Source organism: Diadema setosum, chromosome 1 (genome assembly GCF_964275005.1).
Source record: "Diadema setosum chromosome 1, eeDiaSeto1, whole genome shotgun sequence".
NCBI classification, from domain to species: domain Eukaryota; kingdom Metazoa; phylum Echinodermata; class Echinoidea; order Diadematoida; family Diadematidae; genus Diadema; species Diadema setosum.
In genome coordinates, this window is record NC_092685.1 from 2,178,668 (window position 1) to 2,204,881 (window position 26,214).

General features: G+C 37.8%; 2 protein-coding genes and 1 non-coding gene across 3 annotated transcripts; 2 read left to right on the forward strand and 1 right to left on the reverse strand.

Annotated features, from left to right (window-relative positions):
* Positions 1-2,920: 2,920 nt before the first annotated feature.
* Trnas-gcu (transfer RNA serine (anticodon GCU)) lies at positions 2,921-3,002 on the forward strand. The gene has a single exon. It is a non-coding gene; the product is annotated as a tRNA-Ser (tRNA).
* Positions 3,003-5,543: 2,541 nt separating this feature from the next.
* On the forward strand, positions 5,544-13,062 carry LOC140246266 (uncharacterized). Its single transcript, XM_072325731.1, has 6 exons — positions 5,544-5,682; positions 7,581-7,944; positions 8,407-8,456; positions 9,672-9,737; positions 11,324-11,407; positions 12,862-13,062. Exons 2-6 carry the CDS (start codon positions 7,608-7,610, stop codon positions 12,913-12,915), a joined length of 591 nt encoding a protein of 196 aa, XP_072181832.1. The 5' UTR covers positions 5,544-5,682; positions 7,581-7,607; the 3' UTR covers positions 12,916-13,062.
* A 5,671-nt stretch (positions 13,063-18,733) lies between these two features.
* LOC140233122 (uncharacterized) lies at positions 18,734-25,945 on the reverse strand. Its single transcript, XM_072313241.1, has 6 exons — positions 25,795-25,945; positions 23,477-23,561; positions 21,024-21,181; positions 20,429-20,489; positions 19,871-19,932; positions 18,734-19,386 (listed from the first exon to the last, which is right to left on the reverse strand). Exons 1-6 carry the CDS (start codon positions 25,879-25,881, stop codon positions 19,126-19,128), a joined length of 714 nt encoding a protein of 237 aa, XP_072169342.1. The 5' UTR covers positions 25,882-25,945; the 3' UTR covers positions 18,734-19,125.
* Positions 25,946-26,214: the final 269 nt, after the last annotated feature.

The following is a 26,214-nucleotide window of genomic DNA, read 5'->3' on the forward strand; positions in this document are numbered from 1 at the left end:
GCTGTGTGTATATTACTATAGAGTACAGATAATTGGATACTCAGAGGCAATGGATAGAACTTCACTCAGTGGTAGTTGGGAGGATAAGTGAGACTTTATTGTTGAAACTGGGAGTATATACACAGTCTGCAGTAGGGGCTCATTTAACAAGTTTGTTTGGGTTTGTTTGCCAATCAAGTGGAGACAGTTAATCTGTGTGGTCAGCTTGGGAACGGAAAGAGGGGATTGCGTTATCAGTAGAAGTTAGTGAGGGGGGAAAGCTTGGTGGTTAATGTAAACATAGAATATGTTATTAGAAGATGGGGTGTAGGTTGTGGTCTGGTAGTATGAACATTACAAAACCCAAAGAGCAATGTGGATAGAGTGAAAGCAGTAACATTAGTAGAACACATCAGTGAAAGTTTGAGGAAAATCGGGCAATCTATGCAAAAGTTATGAATTCTTAAAGTTTTGGTGTTGGAACTGCTGGGTAAGGAGACTACTAGAGGCTATGACGTATGAGTGGACTGCAATATAAGGCAAATATAAACGGAATTCAATAAAAATTCGTTTTTCATGAAAATTACACATTCCATCAACTTGATACTGACATATGAAGGTAGCAATTATTCCCCCTGCTTTCTGAAAGTGGTTAGTCAAGTACTATTTCATTTTGCTACAAAAGTAAATTTTTGTGGAATTCCTTTTATATTTTCTTTATATTGTTGTCCACTCATACGTCATAACCTCTAGTAGTCTCCTCATCCAGCAGTTCCAACATCAAAACTTTAAAAATTCATAACTTTTGCACCAATTGTCCAATTTTCCTCAAACTTTCACCGATGTGTTCTACTAATGTTATTTTACTCAATCCACATTGCTCTTTGGGTTTGCGTTCCCTTTAAAATTTGCACATCTCTCTCTCTTCTAACTCCCATTCCACTTATACACACACTCTCTCGTATATCTACCAACAAATAACAAAATTATCTAATCAACACTTCTATTATATACCGGTAACTGCACATAAACTGCACAAAATTTTGATCTTAAATAATAAACAACACCAAAACACTGAAACATTACATCATGAAAATACTTTGAACCATTTCCCCTTGACTCCGTGGTCCAAAAACTGTGGTCCAAAAGTAGCTCTTCTGATGCAAATGGAAATCCAGAGTTTGAATCTACTGTAAAAGTGGATATTTTCGCATGACTAATTTTTCGCGCTCAGCCGGGTAAGGAGAGTTTCGCATGCTTTTAATTCTGTGGAATCAAGACATCAACTACCGGTACTGGAACATACGGTAGGCAAAAATATTTGCGTGCTTTTATTTTCGTGCTAGTTTCTGATTGCGCGAAATGTGCAAAAATTTCAACACCATGAAAATTTCCGCTTTTACAGTAATTGAATTCTGCTTGAGGAAAAGACAAATCCTCGAGTGTGTGAAGTAGACTGTCAGTATGCCTTGATATATTCACTACAATCACTCAAAGTTATTAAAATGCCTTGTTCTTTTGAATGAAAGAACTCTTATGAAAGAGATAACACTGTTTTAAGCTTGTTAGCAACAAGACAAAAATGATAAGGAAGGAAGGCTTATTCAAATGTCATGGAATAATTAAGACAGGTCTCTTCCTGCATTTCATAAAATTTGTCTTAAATTGTAATAGGGCCCTATTAGTTAATTAAATTATGTTACACTTCAAACAAAATACACGGTATCACAATTAGATGGTTCCAATCCTTACTACGTATATTTGTCTAGTTTGAAAAGAAAGATGTGTGAATGGAAACTTAGGGAGACACTTAGGAAGATTTTCAGAATACCACTTAGGAAAAAATTCTGACTTTGGAAGAAATTTCACAATACCACGTACCCCTGGCCCTGGACTCATTTTTATTGAAGAACCGGGAACCAAGCCCGTAGTCAGAGCATGCAGAAGGGAACACACTCCCCTAAATTTAAAAGAAGGCCCATGTCCTGCATGCTGATTTGAAATAAAGCCTAAAGGCTAACGCAAAGCTGACAAATCTTAATTGGGCATGTAGCTCTGGAACTTGACCATTTAACGTTAATTAGTTTTCGACTTCGCATCCATGGCTGTAGACAGAAAGATCCGTCTGTCCTGAGGACTCTTTTATATTTTGCCATTGACGCTGTCCTCCTCGAGGGGATCCGTGAAGCCAGACGCAGTCTCCGCGGAACATTCCCCGACGGACAGATACAGACCGATCTTTCGGTCAACCATGGCTGCTGCAGCTGAAGCCGCATGGGTGCGCCGATGCCGCATATAAGGGTGTTCATTGGACAAAGAATCAGACACGAAGCGAAGAAGTTACCAAAACGTTTTGGTAATAATAGAGCAGCTAGTGACAAAGCTAATCAAAGGCCTAGGATTAGGATAATAGGAAGAACCCTGTAAACTCACATTGCATGGCAAGTATGAAGTGAAGTATGCCGCCAGTTCCATGAAGAGTCCAAAGTGAAAACCAAAAGGTACCAGGGCAAGAGTCCTAACATGTATTCTGGCTGTGGTTGGCTCATCTCTACGACTCACGGCGCCGCCGCCGCCGCCGGAGATTTGCACTACCCTGGCCCGATGGCCTTTGGCTCTGCTGTGTATGTTGTGTATACGCGGTGGTGGTGTGGCCTATGCGTTGCGTGTGTATGAATGTAAACGGGTATGATGACGTCCTAACATAGAAATAAATATTTGGGACTATGAATGGGACGTCGTCTGCTGCCAACAAGAGAACTATTCTGACTCTCTTCTTTGTTGATTTTAAAAAACCATGAAATTCAAACAAATTATGTTTTACAACACCTGTCTCTATGATATAACAATCAAATTTAGTAAAAAATGAATGAATGATAGCTTTTGGTAGTTACCCAGAAATCTAGTGTATATAAGCAATAAGTTGACTTCTCGTGTATAGGACGAGGTGGCCGAGTGGTTAAGGCGATGGACTGCTAATCCATTGTGCTCTGCACGCGTGGGTTCGAATCCCATCCTCGTCGCATTTTTTTTTTTTTTTTTTCTCATTTGTCATTTTTAGGGTCATTTGAGCAAACAGTATACATATAAGAAATATGTCGTTGGTCAAACCAGGGAGGTGTTACAGAGATGGAGTGGCACCTCTTCGTAATTCATGCAAACACCGTCATGTTTGGGTTCAAGCAAGGAGGTATGAGAGAACATACAGTTTTACCTCCTTGGTTCAAGGCGTTACAATGGGATGTCTAGCATTCCACATGCACAGCACTGCTCTAGTTGCAAGACGAAGTTCGGAGACGAAGAATGCATTTCACCTTTCGTTGAATTACAAGCTTTATTTCACCATAAAATATTAAACGAAATACTCGACTTGATTTAGAATAGTTTCGGAAACTTCAAATTCAATATCATAAACATGTATTTCTAGTTTCTTCATAATGCGCAAATTGAAATGAAATGAAAATTAGGCCCTCTTAAAAACCTAATATTTTTCTATAATGCGCACATTTCCGCATATTAGTTTTCTATCTTTTAATCTGGGATATTTTGATCTTTCAAATAAAGTACTCCGCTAAAGCGTGTTCCAGCGTGCTGGCCACAATTATAGGATCTCTTTGTTTCACCTTGTTTTTGGATATCTCAGCCACTTCAAAACCGATTTTCATCAAATAAACTTTTGATACCCCTTAGAATTGCATGCTCTTTGACATCTCATAGAATGGTTTCTGAATATCTCGCAAAACGTTAAAAGCTAAATCCTCACCTCGACCAGAACTGTACACGACCTTTAAACTATTTGCTGTTAAAATTGTCAGTTTTACACTGCATTTTGATTCGCTGCTCCAATTCAAGGTACACAAATCCATTGTTGCCATCACATTGAAAGAGAGAGCAAATTGCAGTAGGGATAAGTATTTCTAGATGTGAGAGCGCTAGTCCCGATTATTGATGCTCTCTTTTGTCAAAGCACATGGGTAACACCCGTAGTTGAACGCATAACTTCTCGGCGGTGCCGCGCATGACTTCAAAGGAGAGCAGTAGTTGTCTTTCCTTCTCGAGCACCTCCCTGGTCAAACTCACTCATACAGTATGAAAACACATGATTCTAACAATAGGAGACACAGACTGAGCAGACTCTGTGCCATGATCCAAGACATTCAAGACCCGAAATGGCCTAGACGATTTGCATAGCCCAGATTTCTTCCAGCAATATACCTATTCCAGGACACGGGTCACATACTTCAGCTCAGAAAACTTCACACAAACTCAAAAACTACGACAGACGAACTTCTCTCATCGTGTAGTCAATCTCTGGGACAGCCTACTAGCTGAAGCCAACAGTATTAACTCCTTCAAATCAAATTTAGGGAAGGCATGGAAACATAAATTCAGCTGTTATGATCCAGATACTAAATTCCCATAATGCTCCTGCCCTACGCATGCGAATAGTAGTGTAAATAATACGTGCAGCAAGACTCAAGAGAATGCAGAGGGGAAAATAAGTTCCGTATATTTTATGCCCAACATCAATGTAAATCAAGGTAAAAAAATCAATCTTATATTATTCATGGAAATCTTTATGATACATAATGGTATGGAACCTTTCATTTATCACCATGCAGAGAAGATGGCTGGAAAGCCCATATTCAGCTTAACTGGCTAATATTCTAAAGGATCCAGCTGGATGTGACATTTGTGGAAGTTTGGCAAAGTCAAGTTCCATTACATGTATTAATTATCATTTACATTATTTTAATAATTATTATTAATATGAACTGCAAAAAAAAAATGCACTAGGCCTATAATGATAATCAAATACTAGTACACTGTATATATTTTCTTCATGTTACTCTATAGCTTTGCTTGGATGAAATTTGTATTTTGGTACCGCAGGTGTTACATTCACAGTTCTCCATTCATCTCGTTCATTACTTACAAGAGAGAGGAATTAAGGAGGATCAGAAAGGAGGAATAGAAAATGAAATAGAGATGAATAGACCAAAGAAAGATAGAGAATAATCCTGTAGGCCCTATAGGCCCTAGCGTACAGTATGCAGGCATATATCGTTGTCTTTTCTTTTCTTTTTTTTCCGTCAACTTGCGATTTTAAGTATAAACAAAACATCAAAGCAACCGCAAAATAGTGAGCTTAACTGGTGCTCATGATTATGAATATGATCATGAATCGTCAGCTTATCAAAGGAGGCAGATATTAACCAGAAGAAGGAGGAGGAGAAGAACCTATAGGAAGAAGAAGAAAGAAAGAAAACAAGAAAGAAAAAGGAAAGGATAAAAGAAAGAAAGAAAGGAAGGAAGGAAGGAAGGAAGGAAGGAAGGAAGGAAGAAAAGGAAGGAAGAAAGAAAGAAAGAAAGAAAGGAAAGCACATCGATAATTTTCGTGTATATGGAATGTACACCACCTGGCAGCTGCACTAAACTCACACTCATCATCATCCCGATCGCATCCCGATCATCATCGCATACAGTGGTATGCGAAACCAGGGACACCTCCCTGGCGAAACCGTACCGCGCATTATGTACGTGCTACAACTACCACATACCATGGAGCTACTAACTCCATGCACAAACCAAAGATTCCGTCCTCTCACGTACGCGATACTATGTAGTTGCTTTACACACGTAATCCGCATCAAGCAGAAAGCTACCTACGAAGAAGGGACTAAACAGAGGAAAAAGGTAGAGGTATGTATTGCTTCCTTTTTGTTTTAGTTATCGACTCTCCTTGATACATGTCCACTACAGTTCCATGACCCAACAACACCTGAAAATTGTGGTCAAGGCCAGGGCGAGTTGCAACTGTATCTATGTCAATGGGAATGCGTCGCTAGCGAATTTCGCTGTCTGTAGTCCCATCAAATCTTACTCGTGTTGCTGTGAGCCGGTTTGCGAGCTTGTCTTCTGTGTAGACAGTGAGCTAGGTAGGGTAATTATATCTGCTTCTTTCAGTGTGTGCACTGTTCAGTCTTCTTTGATTATGTGAACACATTTAGGAAAATAAGTCGAAAAGATGTCATGGCAGCAACTGTATTTTACCTGGCCTCACATCAGACATGGCGATCCCACTTTATGCACCACCAACCAAAATTTCTCCTTTCCTTCAATTTGCTTTCCTTCTGAAGTTTTAAGAAAAAAAAAAGATAGCTAAGACACGTTTTTATTTCCTGGGATGATTAACAGGCTGTTTCTTGTTTGCTTATTCAATAGTTTAGCTTGTCAGTCCAATTTATGTCAATTGTCCAGAAGGTCCATGGCACAAACCCAACTGTTCCCTGGCTTTTCACCCTCTTCCCCATGAAAAACAAAATCTTAGTTGATGACTGATCTTGTACTAGCAGTAAATGCCACTATTCATTAAAAACAGACACTCTAAAGGATCAGTTCGTACAAATTACATGTTCGTTATATGTGCAGTGTACAGTCAGGAATTTCTTACTTGCACAAAATGCCCAAAAGTACTATACCCACGAATTCCAATCCAAGCAGTCCCAGTTTGTAGCTTCCCACGAAAAGCTGCAACAGGGATTACTTCCTCAAGATTCAAGGTTCAAGTCTTTAACTCAGTAATTAAGCTTTTTTCACCCGTCAATAGGGGTACCCTGTTGGCCCCTACTAATTCTCAGACAGAATACTAAATAGGGTGCTCATGCTCCTTCTTATAACAAAGTCCTTTGGACTGGCACTTTTTAGCTCGTTGTTTCAAAATCTTATTATTAACTTACAAGTCAGCAAACAAAAACAAAAAAACATACAATGAAAACATTAAACAGTAAGATTTGTGCATGGGGGAAGTGCAAGTGGGAAATGCAATGTTTATAGACACCCTGTTGAAACCTAAAACTTGGTCCAATTCGACAAACATTTTGAGAGTGCAAAGAGAAAAAGTTGTATTCACATCAACATTGTAGAGAGCGCAATATCAAAACATACATTGTACACATGAAATTGAGCATGTTTACAATGTATCAAAAAAGGTTTCATGATCATAAAGATAGCAGTACAACATCAAAAATCATCTGAGTGTTGATTGGAAGGGATGCTTAGTGCTGATGTACTAGGAAATATATTGGGTGAAGGGAGGGAGGTTGAAACACATTTTCTTTAATTCAGATGATGCCCATAATTTACACGAATAGAGTGTGAAGTCACACTTTATGCCAGTGTAGGTGGATTTCAAGTCTGAATAGCTTTGTTGTGAGTATGCTGTGGAGGTTCATTTGCAGGAGACATGGCTATACTATGAAGCTGTTGAACATTTGATCTCGAACCAACTACATTTAAGCTTGCAAATTATTAGTTCTGTAATATGATTTATTAAGCAATCTAACTGAATGCATTTGTGATGTCTTTTTTTTCCCCTCATCCACTGTGCTTCAAAATTGCTTTGATACAACAAGAATTTTGCAACCGCTATGTTCATTGTATTTTGCCATAGACTGAAATGATTTGGGACCCTGTTTACTTTCTCACAGGAAGTAAAATGGGGAAGCATGACTAATATTCTTTCCACAATGGTGGCTAAAGTGCAACAGGGACTAATTCAACTTTCCATAATTTTGTGATTTTTTTTTCTTTGCTTTCAGAGAACCTCTTAAGGACATGAAATTATCATGAGCAGCAAGAAAAAGAAGCATCACAGGTCATCTTCATCTGACCATTCAACTGATAGCAGCAGTGATGATGACCATGATCGGAGAGACAGACACATAGAGAAAAGGAAATCCAGTCACTCACGAGACTCAAGTAGGCATAGGTCAAAGAATCGTAAAAGGCATAGATCCAGAAGCTCCAGTTCATCACCTTCTTCCTCTTCTCGTGAAAGGGAGGATGTAGCCAAGAGGAGACGTAAAAAGAAGAAAAAGACAAAACATTCATCTGACAGCAGCAGTAGTGATTCAACCTCAGGAACAAGTGATTCTGACAGTTCTACAAGTGACTCAAGTATAGGTATGATATGCGCACATAATACATGTGGTAGATTTCCATTTACTGAACATTAATACTTTTCCAACCTGTTACTTTCACTTGTCTCTTTTTTTCTTTCTTTTTTTTTGTTTGTGATCAGCCTTTTGAGGAATGTGACAGTGTGTGCAAGGCAACTATGCTTTTATGATAAGGACATAATTTAGGATGAGCCAAGTGAACAAAGTAAATCAGCAAACACACTGCAGGTCTTCTGTACCGAAGAAACATAATGCACAAGATGTATTTGGGTAATCCACTGTCCAAGGCTTGCACAAATGCTCTGTGTGTGGGTTGTAAGGGCACAGGTAAGATCTAATTACAGATGTAGTCTTAGATTAGAATAGATATTGAATTACACTATGAAAATTTCTGTGTAAGCATTACTCTTCATGTTTATGGTTATGGGAATTTTTAATTATTGCCTTTAATCTGTAACGTTTACAGAGAAGCAGAGGAAAAAGAAGAAACGAAAGCGGGAAAAGAAAAAAGAGAAGGTATGTGTCAAAATATAATTTGAAGCCTTTTTTTTTTCATTTTTGGTATTTGCTGAGCTGAGTTACTCCCTATTGCAAAATTTTCATTTTGGAATGCTTGTGTTGCTTTCCGTTGTTATTTACAGCATGTTTTGTGTGTGCACTTTGTTTTGGATTACAGGAACTGTGAATTTATGAACCAGGCAAAGAAACACACACATTTGCCTGTCACTTTTTTCCCCAATAATATTTATTCACTTTCATCCAAATTATACCCATGCAGCAATTCAATTTGGTATTCCCAGGCAAGGTACATTGTATCTTAAATAATTCCTTTAGTAACATTTCCACACTTGGTAATAGAAATGAACAAAGGTATATATTGAGACTCACATTCCATTTTTCATTGTTACAGATGAAATGGAAATAGTAAAGTAAATGAAATGGAAATAGTAAAATTATCACCACCCTTCCCCCCCCCCCAGAAAAAAAAAAAGTGGAAATATAGTCAACCTTGCCTTAGTTGAATCTATTCGGACTGAAGAAATAGCTTTGACTTAGAGAAGATTTGATTTAGGAGGGATTAAAATCACTAGAATATAAAGAGAAGAGGACTTGAAAAGGCCTTTGACTTATTAAGGCGATTATTCGACTTATGCGAGGTAGACTGTATATCGTATCTGAAATAAAACCCATCTCCAGACCAATTCTCCCTAACTACCTTTCCTAATGCTATTCCTATACAACTATCCAAAACATCAAACACCCGCAATATTCACATCTCCACTCCCCCTTTAAATCCAGTCCAATACCAAACAGACATCCTTCATTCCTCCCATCCCCTTTTATATTTCCCAAGTCCAAATATCCCCACCCTGTGCCCTAGCACATGCATAACCGCTTATCCTTCCCTTCCCTCCACAATTCACATCACAGAAATAACACACACACACACACACAGTATGCAGTTTACTGATTTTTGAAATGGCTTTTGGCAGTTCAGGGGCAAAAATGTGAGAAAAAAAAAATCCTTGTCGTTAGCATCTTCCACATGGGCCTTCTTGAACATTTACTGATAATTTGTGTAATATTTTATCAGCCTTCATATCCTTTCCAGTAAGAACTAGAGGTGTACACCTATTATCAGTGAATTTGTTATCAAGTGCTTTCTGTAGAATACAGGCATTGAATCAAAAGATATGAATGATGAAGGTATTTTGTTTCTCTCTTCACCAGAAACATAAGAAGACAAAGAAGAAGAAGGATAGCAAAAATGACAGTGGACCTGTTCGCTTATCACAGGTGTGTATGTGTAGATTTATGTCATGTTGCGACTAGATCATTTGGACTGAGATTTTCTTGATAATGAAGGATCTCAGCAAAAACCTACAAATATATACACATGCAGGACTTGATGTTTATTGCACTGCAGTAATGGCATTCTGAATGAAAATTCAAACCTCATTTTACCTTGTATTTAGTCATTTGATGGGAGTGCAGATTCTGTGTTACAAAAGTTACCTATATGAATTTAAATCTGGGACATGACAAACTATCAATGAGAGGTCATTACATCACCTTCACAGTGACAAACTATTTTGTCATATACCTGGTACTCTACAGAAACAAAAGTTCTACTGTGTTCCACACTGAATTACTCTAGACAAGTTAATGACAAGTGACAAGACTCATTTCTTGCAATCCTGGTCACTATGAATGAAAGGATCACTTGCTACTAACGAGTAGCATTTCTTTAGTCATGTATGTCGTCATCTCTTATGATAAATGAAAGAAGTAAATCATCATGTTATCATATTTTTAAATACCAGAATTAATGCAACTTGCATTGACAAAATACACAATTACATTAAAGCCCAAAGAAAGTTCTGGTACGCCTGCAAAAGTTGACAAATTTTGCTCCAAAATGTGAACGTGTGCCTAGGAAATGTGCGGAATAACACTGTAATAACAAGATATTCGATGGGTAACGACGAAAATGGGAAATATTAACCAAAAACGTTCAGTCTCAGAACTTACCCGAACGGGGTCAGGCTAGACTCGGACTCGGGGATAACTCGGTCTCGCTGTGCTTGGCGGCGGGATGAGTTGTATTGGTTGTCCCTCTGGATTGTACAGCGTTGTACTATGCATATGGGAGCGGCCTGTATAAACTACATTGTAGCGTTCTGGCTACTCGCAGTAAATGGTCCGAGTTGTTACAACGCGCGCATCAAAAACCTCTTTGGCGCGCATGCAAAATTAGTGTGCGCCTCAAGCACCTCTAAAAGCAATCAAAGACGCTTGATAAACAACAACAAAAACTTCAAAGACCGCGCGTCTCAGCAACTGAGGTGATGTGCGTATTTAGGCTTGAGGACCGCGCGCTGTCCATTTGTTTTGTACAGGATTAGCACGCACTTTCCTGTCTGCTCATCAAGGCCTTGTTTGGTACCCTTAGTATAGAGTACTGATGAACATGGCGATCACGAACTGTGTGTAAATTGTCTGAAATAGGGTCGAGTTTTCCCTGAGACCGAGTTAGTCTGGAGCCTTCTGGAATAAAAGTCGGTCTACCGACTTTTATTAATTTTCTCAAAATACTCCAAAACGACTCATCATTCCGGCATACCGCGTCAGCCAGGTAAGTTTCTTTGTAGACTCTTTCGATATATTGCAGGCAAATATGAAATGGTGTCAGACGGATTCTCAGGCCCTTACCAGAACTTAGTTTTCACTTTAACAGGATAGATGCCAAACTCTTATGATGTCACCAAGTTTCCACTTGCATTCAACCATATATGTGCATTCGAGGTGAATGTCATGTGTCGGTCTGATTTTAATATATTGACAGCGTTTTGCGCACTTACAAACTCTTGTTTTACCAATAGTACATGAAGCCAGAAACAGGCAGAAGTATAGTCTCCGGCCAGAAGATCAAGATGAAGGTGAAGAAGAGCAGTTCAGACAAGGCAGTAAGTTTTCATTTTAAAGGGGAGGTGCAGTTTGGTCAAGATGAGGCTTCAGCTTTCCAACATTTTTTGATGATGATTCTTGGAGGTAATAAGAAACCTCTTCTGAAAGAGCAAATAATTCCAAGAGAAATTCAATGTTTATTTGATGAAAATTGGTTTTGAAATGGCTTAGATATCCAAAACAAAGTGATCCTCAAAAAAGTTGGGACCCACCTTTCATTAGGATCGCTTTATTTTACTTTGTTTTTGGATTTCTCAGCCATTTAAAAATTGATTTTCATCAAATGAACTTTGAATTCCTAATAGAATTGTATGATCAGTGACATTTCATAAAGTGGTTTCTAAGTATCTCACCAAAAGTTAAAAGCTGAATCCTCACCCCAACCAGCACTACACCATCCCTTTAACCCAAAATGTTTACAAGTAACCATCTCAAGGCACAATCTCACAAGAATGAAAAACCTACCAGGTGTGTACAACAAAAACAGAAGCGTAGGAAGATAGGACCTATTGTCATCCCTGTGAAATCAGACTTGCATGGGTATTTCATGTGTGTAACAGAGAGAACATGTTTTCAATGCCAGCTGCACCATGTGTTCCAGTATACCTTACCCACTAAAAGGCCCAAGTATGACCTGTAGATATGTAGTCTTGAGAATTATACATTGTACAACTCCATAGGATCATATCATACCAGCAGTGATTCAGGACAATTCTTGAAAGTTTGGACCGTCAACTGTTCTGCAAGTTAGATGTAAAACTGACTGTGGAAGTGGCAATTGGCATATTCATGTGTTTGCAACATGCTGTACTGTAAATGACTTCTGGTAGCATGCTACATTACTTTCAAAATGATTGGGCAACTGGAGTCTATCATTAAGAATATTTGTACAATAGGACCTACGTATATCTGAATTAAATGCAGTACAATCAAATGAAACATATCTCCTATGGAAATGTTTGATGGCATTCCATTTAGTTTCTGCCTTTCCTTTCTTTGTGCCACATAGGGGCCTGTACTGTGAACCAGTTCAAAGAGCTGCGAGACAAATATATGTACATGTTTATTGTACAAAATAGATTACATGTGATAGATTGTGATGTTATAGTGGCCAATCAAAATCCCAGAATATTTGAGAATATGAAAGCTTTCACATTTTCGTCGTTTGCATCTCTCATCATAACCTTGACCATAAAAAAAAGGTAAAATAAATTAGGTCACAGATTTATGGGTACTGTCTTTTCTTTGTCCATACTGGTATTTTTGTATATATACACACAGTCATTATGATTTGAAACCACTGCCATGGTATCAGCACATAGTTAAAGAGTTGTGTGTCATGATGGATCATTGTGTGACCCATGACAATAAGCTTAATATTCCATGCTTCCTTGCCAGTTTCCCATAACTTTCATCTCAGCAGTCCCTCTTTTGTCTTTGTCTCTCTCTACAGCGGGACAAAAATCGAGAGCAGCTTCTCCACTTCCTCAATTCAACCAGGAATTAAACAGAGTTGTGTGTCTTGCGTTCCTGCCGAGATTATTTCTTTTTTACCCAAGTTTACTGATGACAGTGCCATCAAGACATGATCCGCTGATGATGATCAAAGTTTGTTGTTGGTTTTTGTTTTTGTTTTTTGTTTTTTTTGTTTTTTGTTTTGTTTTGTTTTGTTTTTTTTTGGGGGGGGGGGGGGGCGCGGGTCATTTCTCAGACTTGTGTAGGTCTAGATTTTGCCTGTGGCATGTAACGTTCTATATCATTCATTCGTCCCCAGCCAGCTAAATTTTAGCAGGAGTCGGTTCAGCTTAAAGTAAGTTTGATGGTACACAAGTTATAGTGAGCCATTGCATCTGTATTACAGGTGAATTGCAAATGAATCATAACGTTTGCTGCTGGCAGTTTTCAGTCTGAATTATAACATATCATTCCATATGATAAGACTGACAAAACTTTATATTTCCCCCTCTTATTTTCAAGATTTCTTGTGCAGATTTGTATTAGGATTTCCTTTACATGATAAATTCTGGTAAAAGTGAACAAATCAATTTTGCTCTATTTTAGGAGAGCAGAATCATGAATGCCTTAATGTGTTTATTACCATTGATACCAATAAGAGAGATGTACACTTCACACTCTACTTATTAATGTTAAATTACAGTAAAAGTGGAAGTTTCCGGCATTTCGCGCAAGCGTAAAGTAGCGTAAAAATAAAAGCATGCGAATAATATTTTTGCTTGCCTTATGTTCCGTAGTTGATATCTGGATTTCATGGAATTAAAAACCTGCGAAACTCTTCTTAACCATGCCAAGCGCAAAAAATTAGTCGTGCGAAAATATCCACTTTTACAGTAATCAGTGTGTGTTTATAAAAGAATTGTTTGGTCTTCCATGGTAATTTGCAATGAGCTGTAAATGCACAGATACAATGGAACCTCATTATAAAGAGATTGGATATAACAAAACCCTCTTTCAACAATGTGATTTTGTAGGTTCCAACTCTTGTTTTTGTACCCTTGTATAGTGAGAAACCTGATATAACAAGGTATGTGTAATTGTCATGGTTTTTAGATTCTCATTATAACAAGGTTCCCCTGTACAAAGTAGCTGCCAACTTCTCTCATCCATGCTAATTCAGTTAGCTCCCCCACGTTAAGATCACACAGGAGAAATTTGGTGTACAGAGACCCAATACAGCAGAATATAGTCAACTTTGCCGAAGTGGAATCCAAAGGGAACAGAGAAAATACTTCTGATTTAATGCATGAATTTTGATTTATACTAGAGAATTTACATGTTTATGTCCATCCAGAGTACAATTTTCCTTTGATTCAGCCAATTCTTCTTATACGAGGTTGACTTATGCAAGGTTGACTGTGCATACAGTTGTACCTGATATGAGATACTGTTCATTTGTCCAGATGGGGGGAAAAAAATCATGTTTTTAGTTGTTTTGGCTTCTCATGACTGAAATAACCTGCTCTTATGAAAATATTTGTGCAAAGTTTCCACTGTGGTTACTATACTTTATTACAGGCATACTCCACAGGTGGTAATAGTCACATGGATGAGGTATCTAATCCCCCTTCCTTTTTTTTTTTTTTAAATCATATCAGTACGCATATCTTAAGAATGAAAAGAGATGCGTTCTATACAATGTACAACCACTAGTTGATGCCTAACTTAAGAAATGTATGAGTTTCTGCACAGGTTTATTTCTGGTTTGTTTGTTGTTTTCCAGTGGTGTGTAAGATGTGCACAATTCATATGGTTTAAAGAGTAATGCATGTGATGATAGTTAGCAAATTAGGAGCATCATAGTTTTAGTTGTAGCTTGTGAGAGTTCTCATAGAAGCATTTTGTCCACTTTCAGCCAACATTGAGTAGAAATCCAGTGAGATTAAAGAAATGCATCTACCAGTGCATATAAAAGATAAAACTACACTATACACTGTATATGTATTTGCAAAGCAGTCCTGATGTGAAGTGTTGACTCAAAATTTTGACTTGCACTGAGTTGACTGGCGTGATGTCTATCTTAGTTTCTTTTCTCTTTCTCCACTCTGGTTGTAGATGCCAGGAAACTTATTGATGTTATTTTTAGACTTTGTACATTCAGTTTGACTCATTTTGTACATAAATGTCCAAAGTGTACCACTATATGTATGTACATTGACTTCAAGAATTTCAATAAAATATTCCAACAAATTTTTGTGAGAAACGAATTCATTCACACATGAATTTATTCTTCGATTATGATATGTTCCACAGAATGCAATAAAGGTAAACAATTTGTTACTCTCTGTGTACGCTGTTGTTTTTGCGAATTTGGAGGTCACACACATTTTCACAAGATGTTGTTTTTGCGAATTGACACAAAGGCCTTCATATAAAGCGCACTACTGCCTTAGCATATGGTGACATTTGTGCATGTTGCTAAATTTGTGGTCCAACCACGATTCACGAAATTTGCGAAAATTAAACCCTAGCGAAAATAACAGCTTATACAGTAGTCCACCTAACCACTGATTTAGTACAGAAGTCAATTACATACTCGAGGCTAGCAAAATGCTAAATGAGCTTGAGCATTATACAGTACAGTGTTCGTGCACGCACATTGTCCTATTGCGGAGAATGACATAACATGGACTGGTGTCCTCAAACAATGAGACCAGTCTGGTCAGTTTATCCGAAATTTCTGAGAAAGCAATCTAGTACATTTACATATCTATGGTACAAAGTACCTTAACCACAACATTACAGGCCATTCTCGGTTATCGGGCCATTACTTTTCTTGATCTCTGTACTTTACGAGCATGGAATGGTACTTGAATATCTTTGCAGTGTCAGAGCGAAACTTGGCTATAGTACAAAGCAATGATTCTCTTGCAAATACAGTGTATAGTTTATGAGGAAATGAGAAAGTCAGGACATAATCAATGTTGATCACTATGATACAAATCATGAATGTATATTCATACCAACCAAAATACTGTAGCTAGAGAGCACAAAGACCAAGAGGAAGGCATATTTCCACGCATATTCCATTTCATTTCCACATTATTTGAATTATGACACATGCAAGTACCATGTAAATCATAATGAATAATAAATCAACAGTGTCTTACATAGACCCCCAACACAACTAAGGCTTGAGCATATCTGACCAGGTAGAAGCCCATCTCCCTGGTCTCACTTATCCAGCCACATCACTTGTCCGAAAGAGCATCAGTCCCAACATGGTCAGATAAATGAGGTTGGATGTACAGGAAATTCAGCTATAACAAGCTTGCTTTCAACAAGGTACCACTTTTAACGAGGTGAATTCTGTGGTCATGATTTTCCATTTCTATTGACCGATTCGGGTTCGTTGAGGGCAGCAGACATTTTATGGCACTGGGCGCAGCCATGAGCTCAAATTGCAGTGTCTCAGCCGACCCCCCCCCCCCCTGCTCTCCCCCACCCCACAGGCAACATGTTTATCGCGCACTTGTAACAAAGGTTCGCGCACTAAGTAAGCATTCGCGCACTCAGTACGAGACGCCCATTGGCTAAAGCAACTATGCATCAGTTTTTCATTTTGCGCGCGTGCTAATGTAGGGAGAGGGGTGGGGAGTGGGAAGTGGGGGTCGGCTGAGACACCGCGTAATGGTGCTGCCCATGCCAAAAATACACATAGCGCGTCACAGAATCGGTCAATATATACCTGGTCTGTCTTTAGTACAGCACATTTACAATGAGCTATTGGTGGTTCTGGCAACCTTGTTATAACAGGGTTTCCATACAATTACATTGTTGCTCAAGGACTGTATAATATATTTTGAAGGCTCACACTGGTGACTTTTGTTGGGTACGTAGTGCAATAGCTTGAACTCAAAATTATGTTTTCATGCAACAAAGGTCAAAGTAATTTCTCAGAATAATATATATACATGTACCGGTAATACATGTACAGTGTATGTAGTTATGACTGCAGATTTTTTTTTTTAAAGAATGATTTTCTCCATAAATAGTTGTGTATGCCAATAAATGAACTGCACTATGTTATACACTGGCTACTCAGAATGCAGATGATACATACTGTAAATGTGGACATGTATTTTTTGCCATGTGGAAATTTTCAAACATTTCGTGCAACCAGAAACTATCGGGAAAACAGAAGCACAAAAATATTTTTGCTTGCTATATGTACCACTACTGATGCCTTGACTCGGTAGAATTAGAAACATGCAAAATTTATCCTACCCAGAAGAGCGCAAAATGTTACTCGCATGAAAATATCCACTATTACAGTATACCATGAAAATATACACACATGTACACATAAATGTGAATCACATTAATTTAACTTAGATAAAATGGAAGAATTTACAGGAATACCCAATGATGTTCACTGTCATGCAGTACAGCCAGTTGCTCCCAAATTAAAATCCATTACACAAGCATGACACAATCAGAACAGACATGAAATCACATGAAAGCATTTTATGCACATCATTTACATCATACTCAATGAACTGCACACGGTCTACATTTCATCCTGATGCACTTGATAAAGAAAGAAATGAATTACTTATATTTGTTTGGATATTTTTGTGATGTATATAATCTCACTTCAGGTCTTGCAGAGTGGCATGCAAACCTAGAGAAGTGGTTTGTTTCTCACACACACACATAAGAATATGTGTGAATGGTGCCATCTACTTGTTTGTCAATAGTGGCAATAGCAGTGTGGATCAATTGGGCATCTTGCATCATACAAGATCGAACAGACTTTGTTACTACTTAGAGACTGGTGGATATTTGTTCATGTCACAGTCACACCCTTGTAGCTTACAAGAACTTTGTGTGGAAGTTTCTGATATTTTCATTGACTTGAATGATCCTGAGAGAACTAGGAGCAGAGTTTACACATTTTATCCCAATAATCTTACAGCATACTGCATATGGCATATACTTTAGTATTTCTTACGTATACTGTATTTCATGAGTTGGGGCTAGTAAGACAATTTTGCAAGTGGTTGATTTAGCAATCAAGAACTACAGTTATGCAATGACAAATGAATTCATGCACTATCCCTTTGCAGAAAAAAAAAAGAAGAAGAAAAGTAAGTGATTTCCCACTTAAAGAGATCGTATACAGCATTTGTATAGGACAGAAAACATTTATTGTCAGAAGTTGTTAATTTTGGGAATATTAGTCAACTTGCAAAATTTGTAAAACTTGAAACACTACAATATATACCACATTTACAACATTTGTGTGTTGCAAAAAGGAAATAAAAAAGTTACAGCTGCTCCTTCAAAATGAAAACAGTAAATAACACATGGACACCTGTGGACAGATGAAAATGTCATGCAGCAATCCTCCCCAGTAAGCACATTCTGGTTACAACTGAATGTCTTTGTTGTCAAGTTTATATATTGATAATCATTTCCTTTAAATACTTTGCAATCCATCCAAGACACTTCACACAAAGACACAAATTATACCTGTTGCTGACCTGTACAATTGCATCTGCCCTGCTCTAGCAGTGCAATATTACATTCATGTTTTGATATAGCTATCTGCTACTATACACATTAACACTTGTATGTCATCACAAATGATTGGTATGTAGTACCGTATGTATAAGCCTACAAAGGATACAGTAGCGCATTGTTTTGGCTATTAATCTTAGTACTAAATTCAAAGAAAAATATGTGTGCAATGTAAATCATGTTGAACATCGATATACAACTAGTGCATGTACGATGTGGTCAGTCCATGTAAATAACTTCAAAGAGACGGAGAGAGTGTGTGTGTGTGTGTGTGTGTGTGTGTGTGTGTGTGTATGTATCTCAGTGTATCTTTCAGTCAAGCCTGCTCTCAATTTACCAATACATACCAGTACACGAATATACATGTCCAATGTAGCTCCATATATGCATGTAGCTTGTAGTGTGTACTACAGGGAAGAACAAGGGAGTAACAGCGGTGCCAGACTGGTATAAACACAAGAACTTTGCTCTAAGGTACCGGTTACCTCTGACTAGAGACAAACATTGGTTTGTAGCCATGCCTATCCTGTGTATAGAGATTTCTCCTATAATAAAGGGATGGTGGCTTGGCTAGTACACATATTCTCCACAGATCTAGGCCAAAGACAGGACTATAAAGATTAAGCGATGTAAGATCATGATACATATTTCTGTCAAATCTTCACAGATTCTATAGCAATCATTTTAACTTGTAGTTATTATTAATAGGGTGGTTTTGCACCTTGAGAGCCCGGAAAGCATATCTGGCCGAGGGTTTGATGAGAGGTGATGGTGTCTCATCTGCAAGCCTTCTACGCAGGGGAGTCATAGACACCGCCATCTTGCTTTCCTCCTCCAAGGGATGAGAGAGAACCTTGTAGACCCTGCTTCCATGCATGGAAGACTTCATCTCATGAGCCTCATGGAGACGGGATGCCTTGTCTTCAAGCAGCGGAAGGTCCTGTAACAAAGAGCAAAGAGAGGTTGGAGGAATACAGAATCAAGATTTCAATTCTCCATGATGATGGATTAGTTGATTGTACAATCTCATTTTGGCAGCTTCTCATTTGTAAGCACTCATAAAGTTTATTAAATTTCATCAACAGATGGCAGGTAGTGACCTGAAGCATTCATCAAAGTTTACCTCAGCCTACTTGTTTAGCAGTAACAAACAGAAATATTACTTGAATTTCTTTGATATTTCCGCCACGTTATATTGCATCTGGCATTCACTTAAAATCAAACACTCAATTTCGTTGAATGGACATTAGGACCAGGACTTGAAAGTTGTGCTACCTTTATCCAGCGATTGATCATTTCACTACAGAACTTCTATCTTCTTTTCAAAGATTGACTCATTATGAAGTGAGTGTTGGCAAAAGTTCAAATTAACTGTACACACTAGCCAGCATACATCTACAGAAAGAAGCTAATTATTATCTTACCCTTGATAACCTGGCAACTGCTTCGCCTGACTCTTCCAACAGTCTTGCATCGTTGCTTAGAACTGCACAGAAAACAGAAAGCAATTAGCATTTTGATTGACTCTGAAGTGTAACATAAGTGAACACATGGTGTGTAACATTTTTTGGATACTTTACAAAGTGTAGAAAAACTTGTAGTCACACGATACGGTGGATTACCCTGCATGTAGAACTTTCTTATGCCCTAAAAGTCATATGACAATACTAGTATACATATTCACAGTTTGAGTAAGTATTATGAAACTTTAATGAAAACTATCAAACTTTGCTGACTGGGATGTACATGTATAATGATATTTAAATGTATGGGGGGAGTTAGAGTTAGTTTTAATCCTTTTTAATTATAGAAACATAGTTAAACAATGCCTTTAAGTTTTGCCTGCATTGGCTCATTCTACATCTATAAATGGGTAAAATATATTTGGAGTCATGAGCATTACAGATAGTTCATGTGGGTAATTTGGAAGTGTAAGTATCACTGTGATTTTGAAAAACCTGTCAGTAGGATTATATAATTACCTTGACTTGGAAAACTGCTGGTATCAACTTCAAGCTCATTCATTACTGGTGTGTATTGTTCCTGCAGAAAGATAGATATTACCATATATGATGAGTTTAGCACAAGTCATGGTTACCATGAAAAGAAAAGTCACTAAATGGAAATATCAACTTCAGCAAATGAAATACCCAAATACCATGATTTTGCTTTACCACAAAAATTTAGTGAAGGGCTAGTACACCTTCAAGCAAGGTGCTGTTGAAACTATACAATGTCATTGACAATTTGTTTACCACATTAAGTACTGGTAGTTACAGACATCATCAACATTTGATACAGTATCTTTCAATTGAGACTAATTGCAGCCTAGATCAAGAGTTCTATTTCTTGGCCTCATTATTGCTCTCAAAATACTTTTAACTTAAGGAATATTTTTTCCTAGTACTGAAGAGCAATTCAATGTTCAATTATGTCATGTGCTGTTGCATAAAATGTCTTTTATTGCAACTTTGCTCCATAGAACTGAACAAAATATAATTAATCACTACTTTAGTCAACTGTCTGATTTGTCCATCAAATTTGAGAAGTAATTTTTTTCTTCTGCTTTTGGCTTACAGCTGAATGTCTCAAGTGCTCCATCCTTTTGGTGATTTCTTGAGTGATCTTTGGGGGCATCTCCCTTCTCTTTGCTGTTGTTTCCACTAGGAGCTCATCCAGTCTGAGTGCTTTAGCATCCACATCCTTCCTCAGTTCCACATCAACTGGCTCATAATCTAAAACAATGCAAAACAAACACATTATAAACAAATCATTTCGTGCACTTTTACAACTGTGCACGTGATTATGGATAATGGGATATATGAGGTTCATATGCTAATTTTGTAGAAGATAGCCATAGATTTAAGGTTGTTAACGCAATTTTTTATTGGACAACCTTCATAGAGGAAATAAAGATTGTAGGTTTAGTACACGTCTTGTTGGCAAAGTTGACTCTGGTTTGTCAAAGGAGGTTCAAGAGAATGAAGTCACAACTGTAATATTTCCTTTAAAGTCATGTTCGATGCCGCCACTCAAAAAGCATTTGAAGCATGTGGCAAACTGGATCTGCCGGGCAAACAGGAAGACAATTGACTCCTGTCTCATTGCATAATCATCAGCCACTTTCAAAGGAAGATATGTCTTTGTTATGGTAATTACTTTTCGCCATTCCTACTAATAAAAGATAGATAATATATAATGGTAAAGACACATGGATGCATGAATAAAAATTACGACCCCCCCCCCCAAAAAAAAAAAAAAAAAAGGAAAAGAAAAGAAAATATAAATGAAAATGAAAATTACTCGACTGGCCATGCCCGGACACTAATATATCTATTAATAAAGAATTATACTTGAAGATTATTCCATATCAGTTTTATTTTGCGAAATTAAATGGAGAAGTGATAAAACCGGATTTCCAGGAGGGTACAGTTTTAAACACTTTCACATGATACAGCTCTGAATTACACTTTTGCACATATTTCTGGAAGGGATTGACCTTTGTTTAATGTGCTTTATCATTAAGTGAGATTTCGTTTCATTTGGGATCAATAGATAAACAAGCAATATATAGCCAACATTACGTTAACATTCAAAATGAATCTTCAGATTGCTCAGCGAGACGGCTGCATCAAACTCCGTCATCAAAGGCACAGATGCACCTGTGGAATTCTTTTGTACATCAATAGAAAAGTGACAACTGTTTGAATAATTATAGCCAGTTGGAACTCCATCTCTTAAACCTCCTTGCTTTGTCCCATTCTTTGTATTTCCTTGGGTGGGCAATCAAGTCCTGTTCAAAAGGGGATTAAATACATTTGTAGCTGTTGAAGATGCAGTGTGTACACAATATGCACTAAGAGGGTGCTACTGTCCACTGCTCTTATGCATTTTGGGGCCATGTAGGTTTCACACAGGAAGCTGGGGATTGTAATGTTTTGGACTGAATGGCTACCTTGAATGTAATCAGCTCTAAACATGTAGGGCTTACCAGTACCCTCTGAGAATGAACTGTAGAATCTTCTGTTTATACTAAGTTGTGGAGGGTTGGCTTTCTTTTTGGAAGGGGCATGTTAAATTGAAGTTCGAGAAGAGCAGACATGGGATAGGTAGCTCCCATTCTGTATACTAGTCAGTACAATGTATTGTTAAACAAAAGGAAACAGAGGTTCTTTGAAAAATAACAATTGTTACATAGGTGGAAACTGAACTAAATAAAGCAACAACAACAACAAACATATGTGATATCACTACATTGTAATGACCAAATTCAATTGGCAGGTCCAGCTTACAATTGTTGTAATTGAGGACTTTACAAATTTATGCTATCTTTTCTCAAACAAAACTTACATTTAAATTTTCATCAACCCATCAAATCCTACAGGTATTCTGCAGCAGAAATAATAATTTTGACCCCATTATATTGGCAAATCTGAATTTTAGTGTGAGTCCTACTTTTAGGACTGGTTGAATTCATTAAATCTCTGCACAAAATAAAGAAAAATACAAAATGTCAATTTAAGAGAAAACATGAACCTGACTTCTAAAGTATGTTATTAATTACAAAACTAAGTCAAGATCTTTTGACAAATCTGCAACCCAAACAAAATACATGAATGGAGAAACAAACTTGATGTAGACATTGATGCAAGGCATTCCCCCCTCCCCCTTTGTGTAAGCATATTCATGTATACGGTGGTATAATACATAATATTGACAAAGAAGATTTAAAGTCTTTATAATCACGGGCATGTACTGTATTACTTGGATTTTATGGCACCTGTTCCTTAAGCACAGCACAAGTCAGTGAGGTGTATAAACCTGTGGCCATTACATATGAAATGTGAAAGAAAATTCAGTGGTTAAACTGTCTTCTAATTTAAGCACATAGAAAGGGGCATTCAGTAGACCAACCAGCTTGAAGAATTCCTGGCATTACACTATGATAAGGAAGAAAAGAAGGGGGAGGCAATTACACAGTGAAAGTAACATTTTGAAGGTGAGAAACCAGAGTGCATTGTGGTGAATACCTTTTGTTACGTTTCCTTCCTCCATAGCCTGACTCCAGGTTTGACCTTCAACTGACACATTGTAGTGAAGAGCATTTTCATACACCTGCAGGTACAAAGGCATTTGTCGATACTTGATTACTCAAGCTGCTTGATGTCAATGTGACATATTTATTTTTATACAACTTCAATGGTATAATTGATATAAATCATGAATGCAGGTCACACACTGCAAAATTTACATAACTTTGGAGATGTCAAACTTAAACTAAATCTTCTACTTCCTATACTTGTTTGCAAATTATACTGATATTATACAGTAGATTACTGGATTACATTTAAGACAGAAAAATCTTGTCTGTCCTCCGGAGGTTTTTTTTTTTTTTTTTTCATCATTTTTTGACATTTATGGCTCTCCTATGGAGAGGAGGGGATTCTGTGAAGCCAGATGTAGTCTCTGCAGAACATATTACCAGATATAGTTAGTGTACTGTAACACTTAATATTCTGGTGTCCAAAATCATCATCAGCTAGTCACTCAGGATTACACAAGCTGAGCAGCATTTAGTCAACCTCCAACAAACATTCAGGGCAAATAGGGAGAGGTAGAAGAAGGAGGTCCTCTCTCAGTGAGTTCCTATGGTTGACTGATTCTGTATTTAGAACCCACAGGGTTCTCTCCATTTGCATATATTTAAATCACAGACTATACAAACCAATCAAAATGCTATGGAAAGGAAAAGAGTGTGACCTGAGGTCAAAGAAAGAATGGAAAGTAAAGTTGAAGTGATCATGAGCTGAACTTAAACATGAATGTGAACAGAACAAAAGAATCATGAGGTGTGGAGATGGGTGAGAAGAAAAGAAGGTACGGTACTGGAAAGTGTATAATAGGCACAAGGAAGGAAAAAGGAATTGTGATGTATAGGAGGCCAAGTGTGAGAAGAAATGATAACTTGGGGCATGCATGGAAAATAAAGAGTCTACGGATAAAGCTAAAAGAAAAATTGAATTATTCAAATATATATCTTTGGATCAATTTCACGCTCTTAATAAGTCTTAGTCTCTTACCCCATGTTCTACTACTTACTAGATCTAGAGCTAGTACTTTTCTACCCATCAACCACCTATTTTTAAATCGACCACCCTTGCGCAATGGCTTTCTCGCATACAATGTATAAAATCAAAAGTATGCGTGGAATGGAATACAAATCAAGAGAAATCAGGGGGATACACCATAGACTACAGGAAAATAATCTGAGGAAAAAGGAGGAAAAAAAAGAATTGGAAGAAAATCCTCATCAGTAATACACATATTAAATCATTGTTAACACATAGGAATCTAGGCCTAACGTTACATTCTGAATCTATTTTATTTTATTTGCCATTCAGAGCGTCACTGGCTATGGCTGGATTTCATATGATTTTAAAATCTTACATGCTTTTCAACACTGTTCAAATGGAAAACTGGCGGTCGATGAGTTTGCGCCGGTGCACAGGCAGAAAAAAAAAATGTCACTTGCTTATTATTTGTAAAGAATAATATCAATTGACTTCTTTGTGAAATGGGGCCCAGATCACACCGGTATTTCACACACACACACTAACGACCGTAACGTTAGAACACACTCGATGCTCGATCGACCAGGGGGTGTTTCACAGAGCCGTTCTCACCAAAGTTAAGGACTTAAGACCGACTGGTGATATATCTGATATATAGCACACAAGAAATGATCACCAGTCGGTCTTAAATCCTTCTTAATTTTAAGAACGGCTTTGTGAAACACCCCCCTGGCCCTGGGTCTGACGCCGTGCCAAGCCGCGCCTGGCCTGTCGCAACTTTATACGTGCAAATAGGGCCTACATACAGCGACTGTGTATAAATTTACATAGAAATCAATGGGCACGCCAACGCTATCCAACGTTTGTCTACTAACGTTACATCCCTGTCTTGTGGTAGCCCGACCAGACGCTGTTACGCTATGCGAAAACAGCGTCTGACGAGCGCGGCATGCAGCCTCAAAGTGAGGAACCTCAACACAACTACAAAACTTAGGAAAATGTATACTTTTCTCCTTTAAACAGAATACTTTACTCACGTTAAATGCATGTTTCTATTAGTACAGAAGAATAGTTTGCCACACTGGGTCCATGGAGACCACTTGCGATAAGTCCGTGGAACAAATAAATGACACTTTCTGGCGCAATTCCTGACCGTCGGTACGTCGCGACGTACCATGTACAGCGACTGGGCTGTGTATAGTTAGTCTTGTGGTTGCTTTTCTTGACTGATTAATTGGTGAAGGCGTCACGATTGTATACGACATAATACGACGTACCTCTTTAAATCGTTGTTTGATACGTTCACGGAAGTCATCTTCATACTCATTTTTCTCCAACACAAGCTGAATGGTTGATATAACCATATGACAAGCCGATTCTACAGCTTGTTTACTACAGCAGTTCACGAGAGTCGGCGTTGAATCTGAATTGTCCTCCATATTTTTTGACCATCGCGCTTCTCAGAATTGGGTACATTGAGGAATGAATATGTTTTAAAATCATTTCTGATATTATTTTTATTCATATTTCTATACACGTATTTATAAACTTTAGTTTATTTTACAAAGTTCCTGTTTTGCCGCTAATGATTTTTATTGAAACACTATTTACCCAAACAAATAATCCTTTTAATGAACGAGGTCAATATTATTGAAGGAGGGGAGGCGAGGGATCAGGGCAGGGAGAGCAGTGGTATG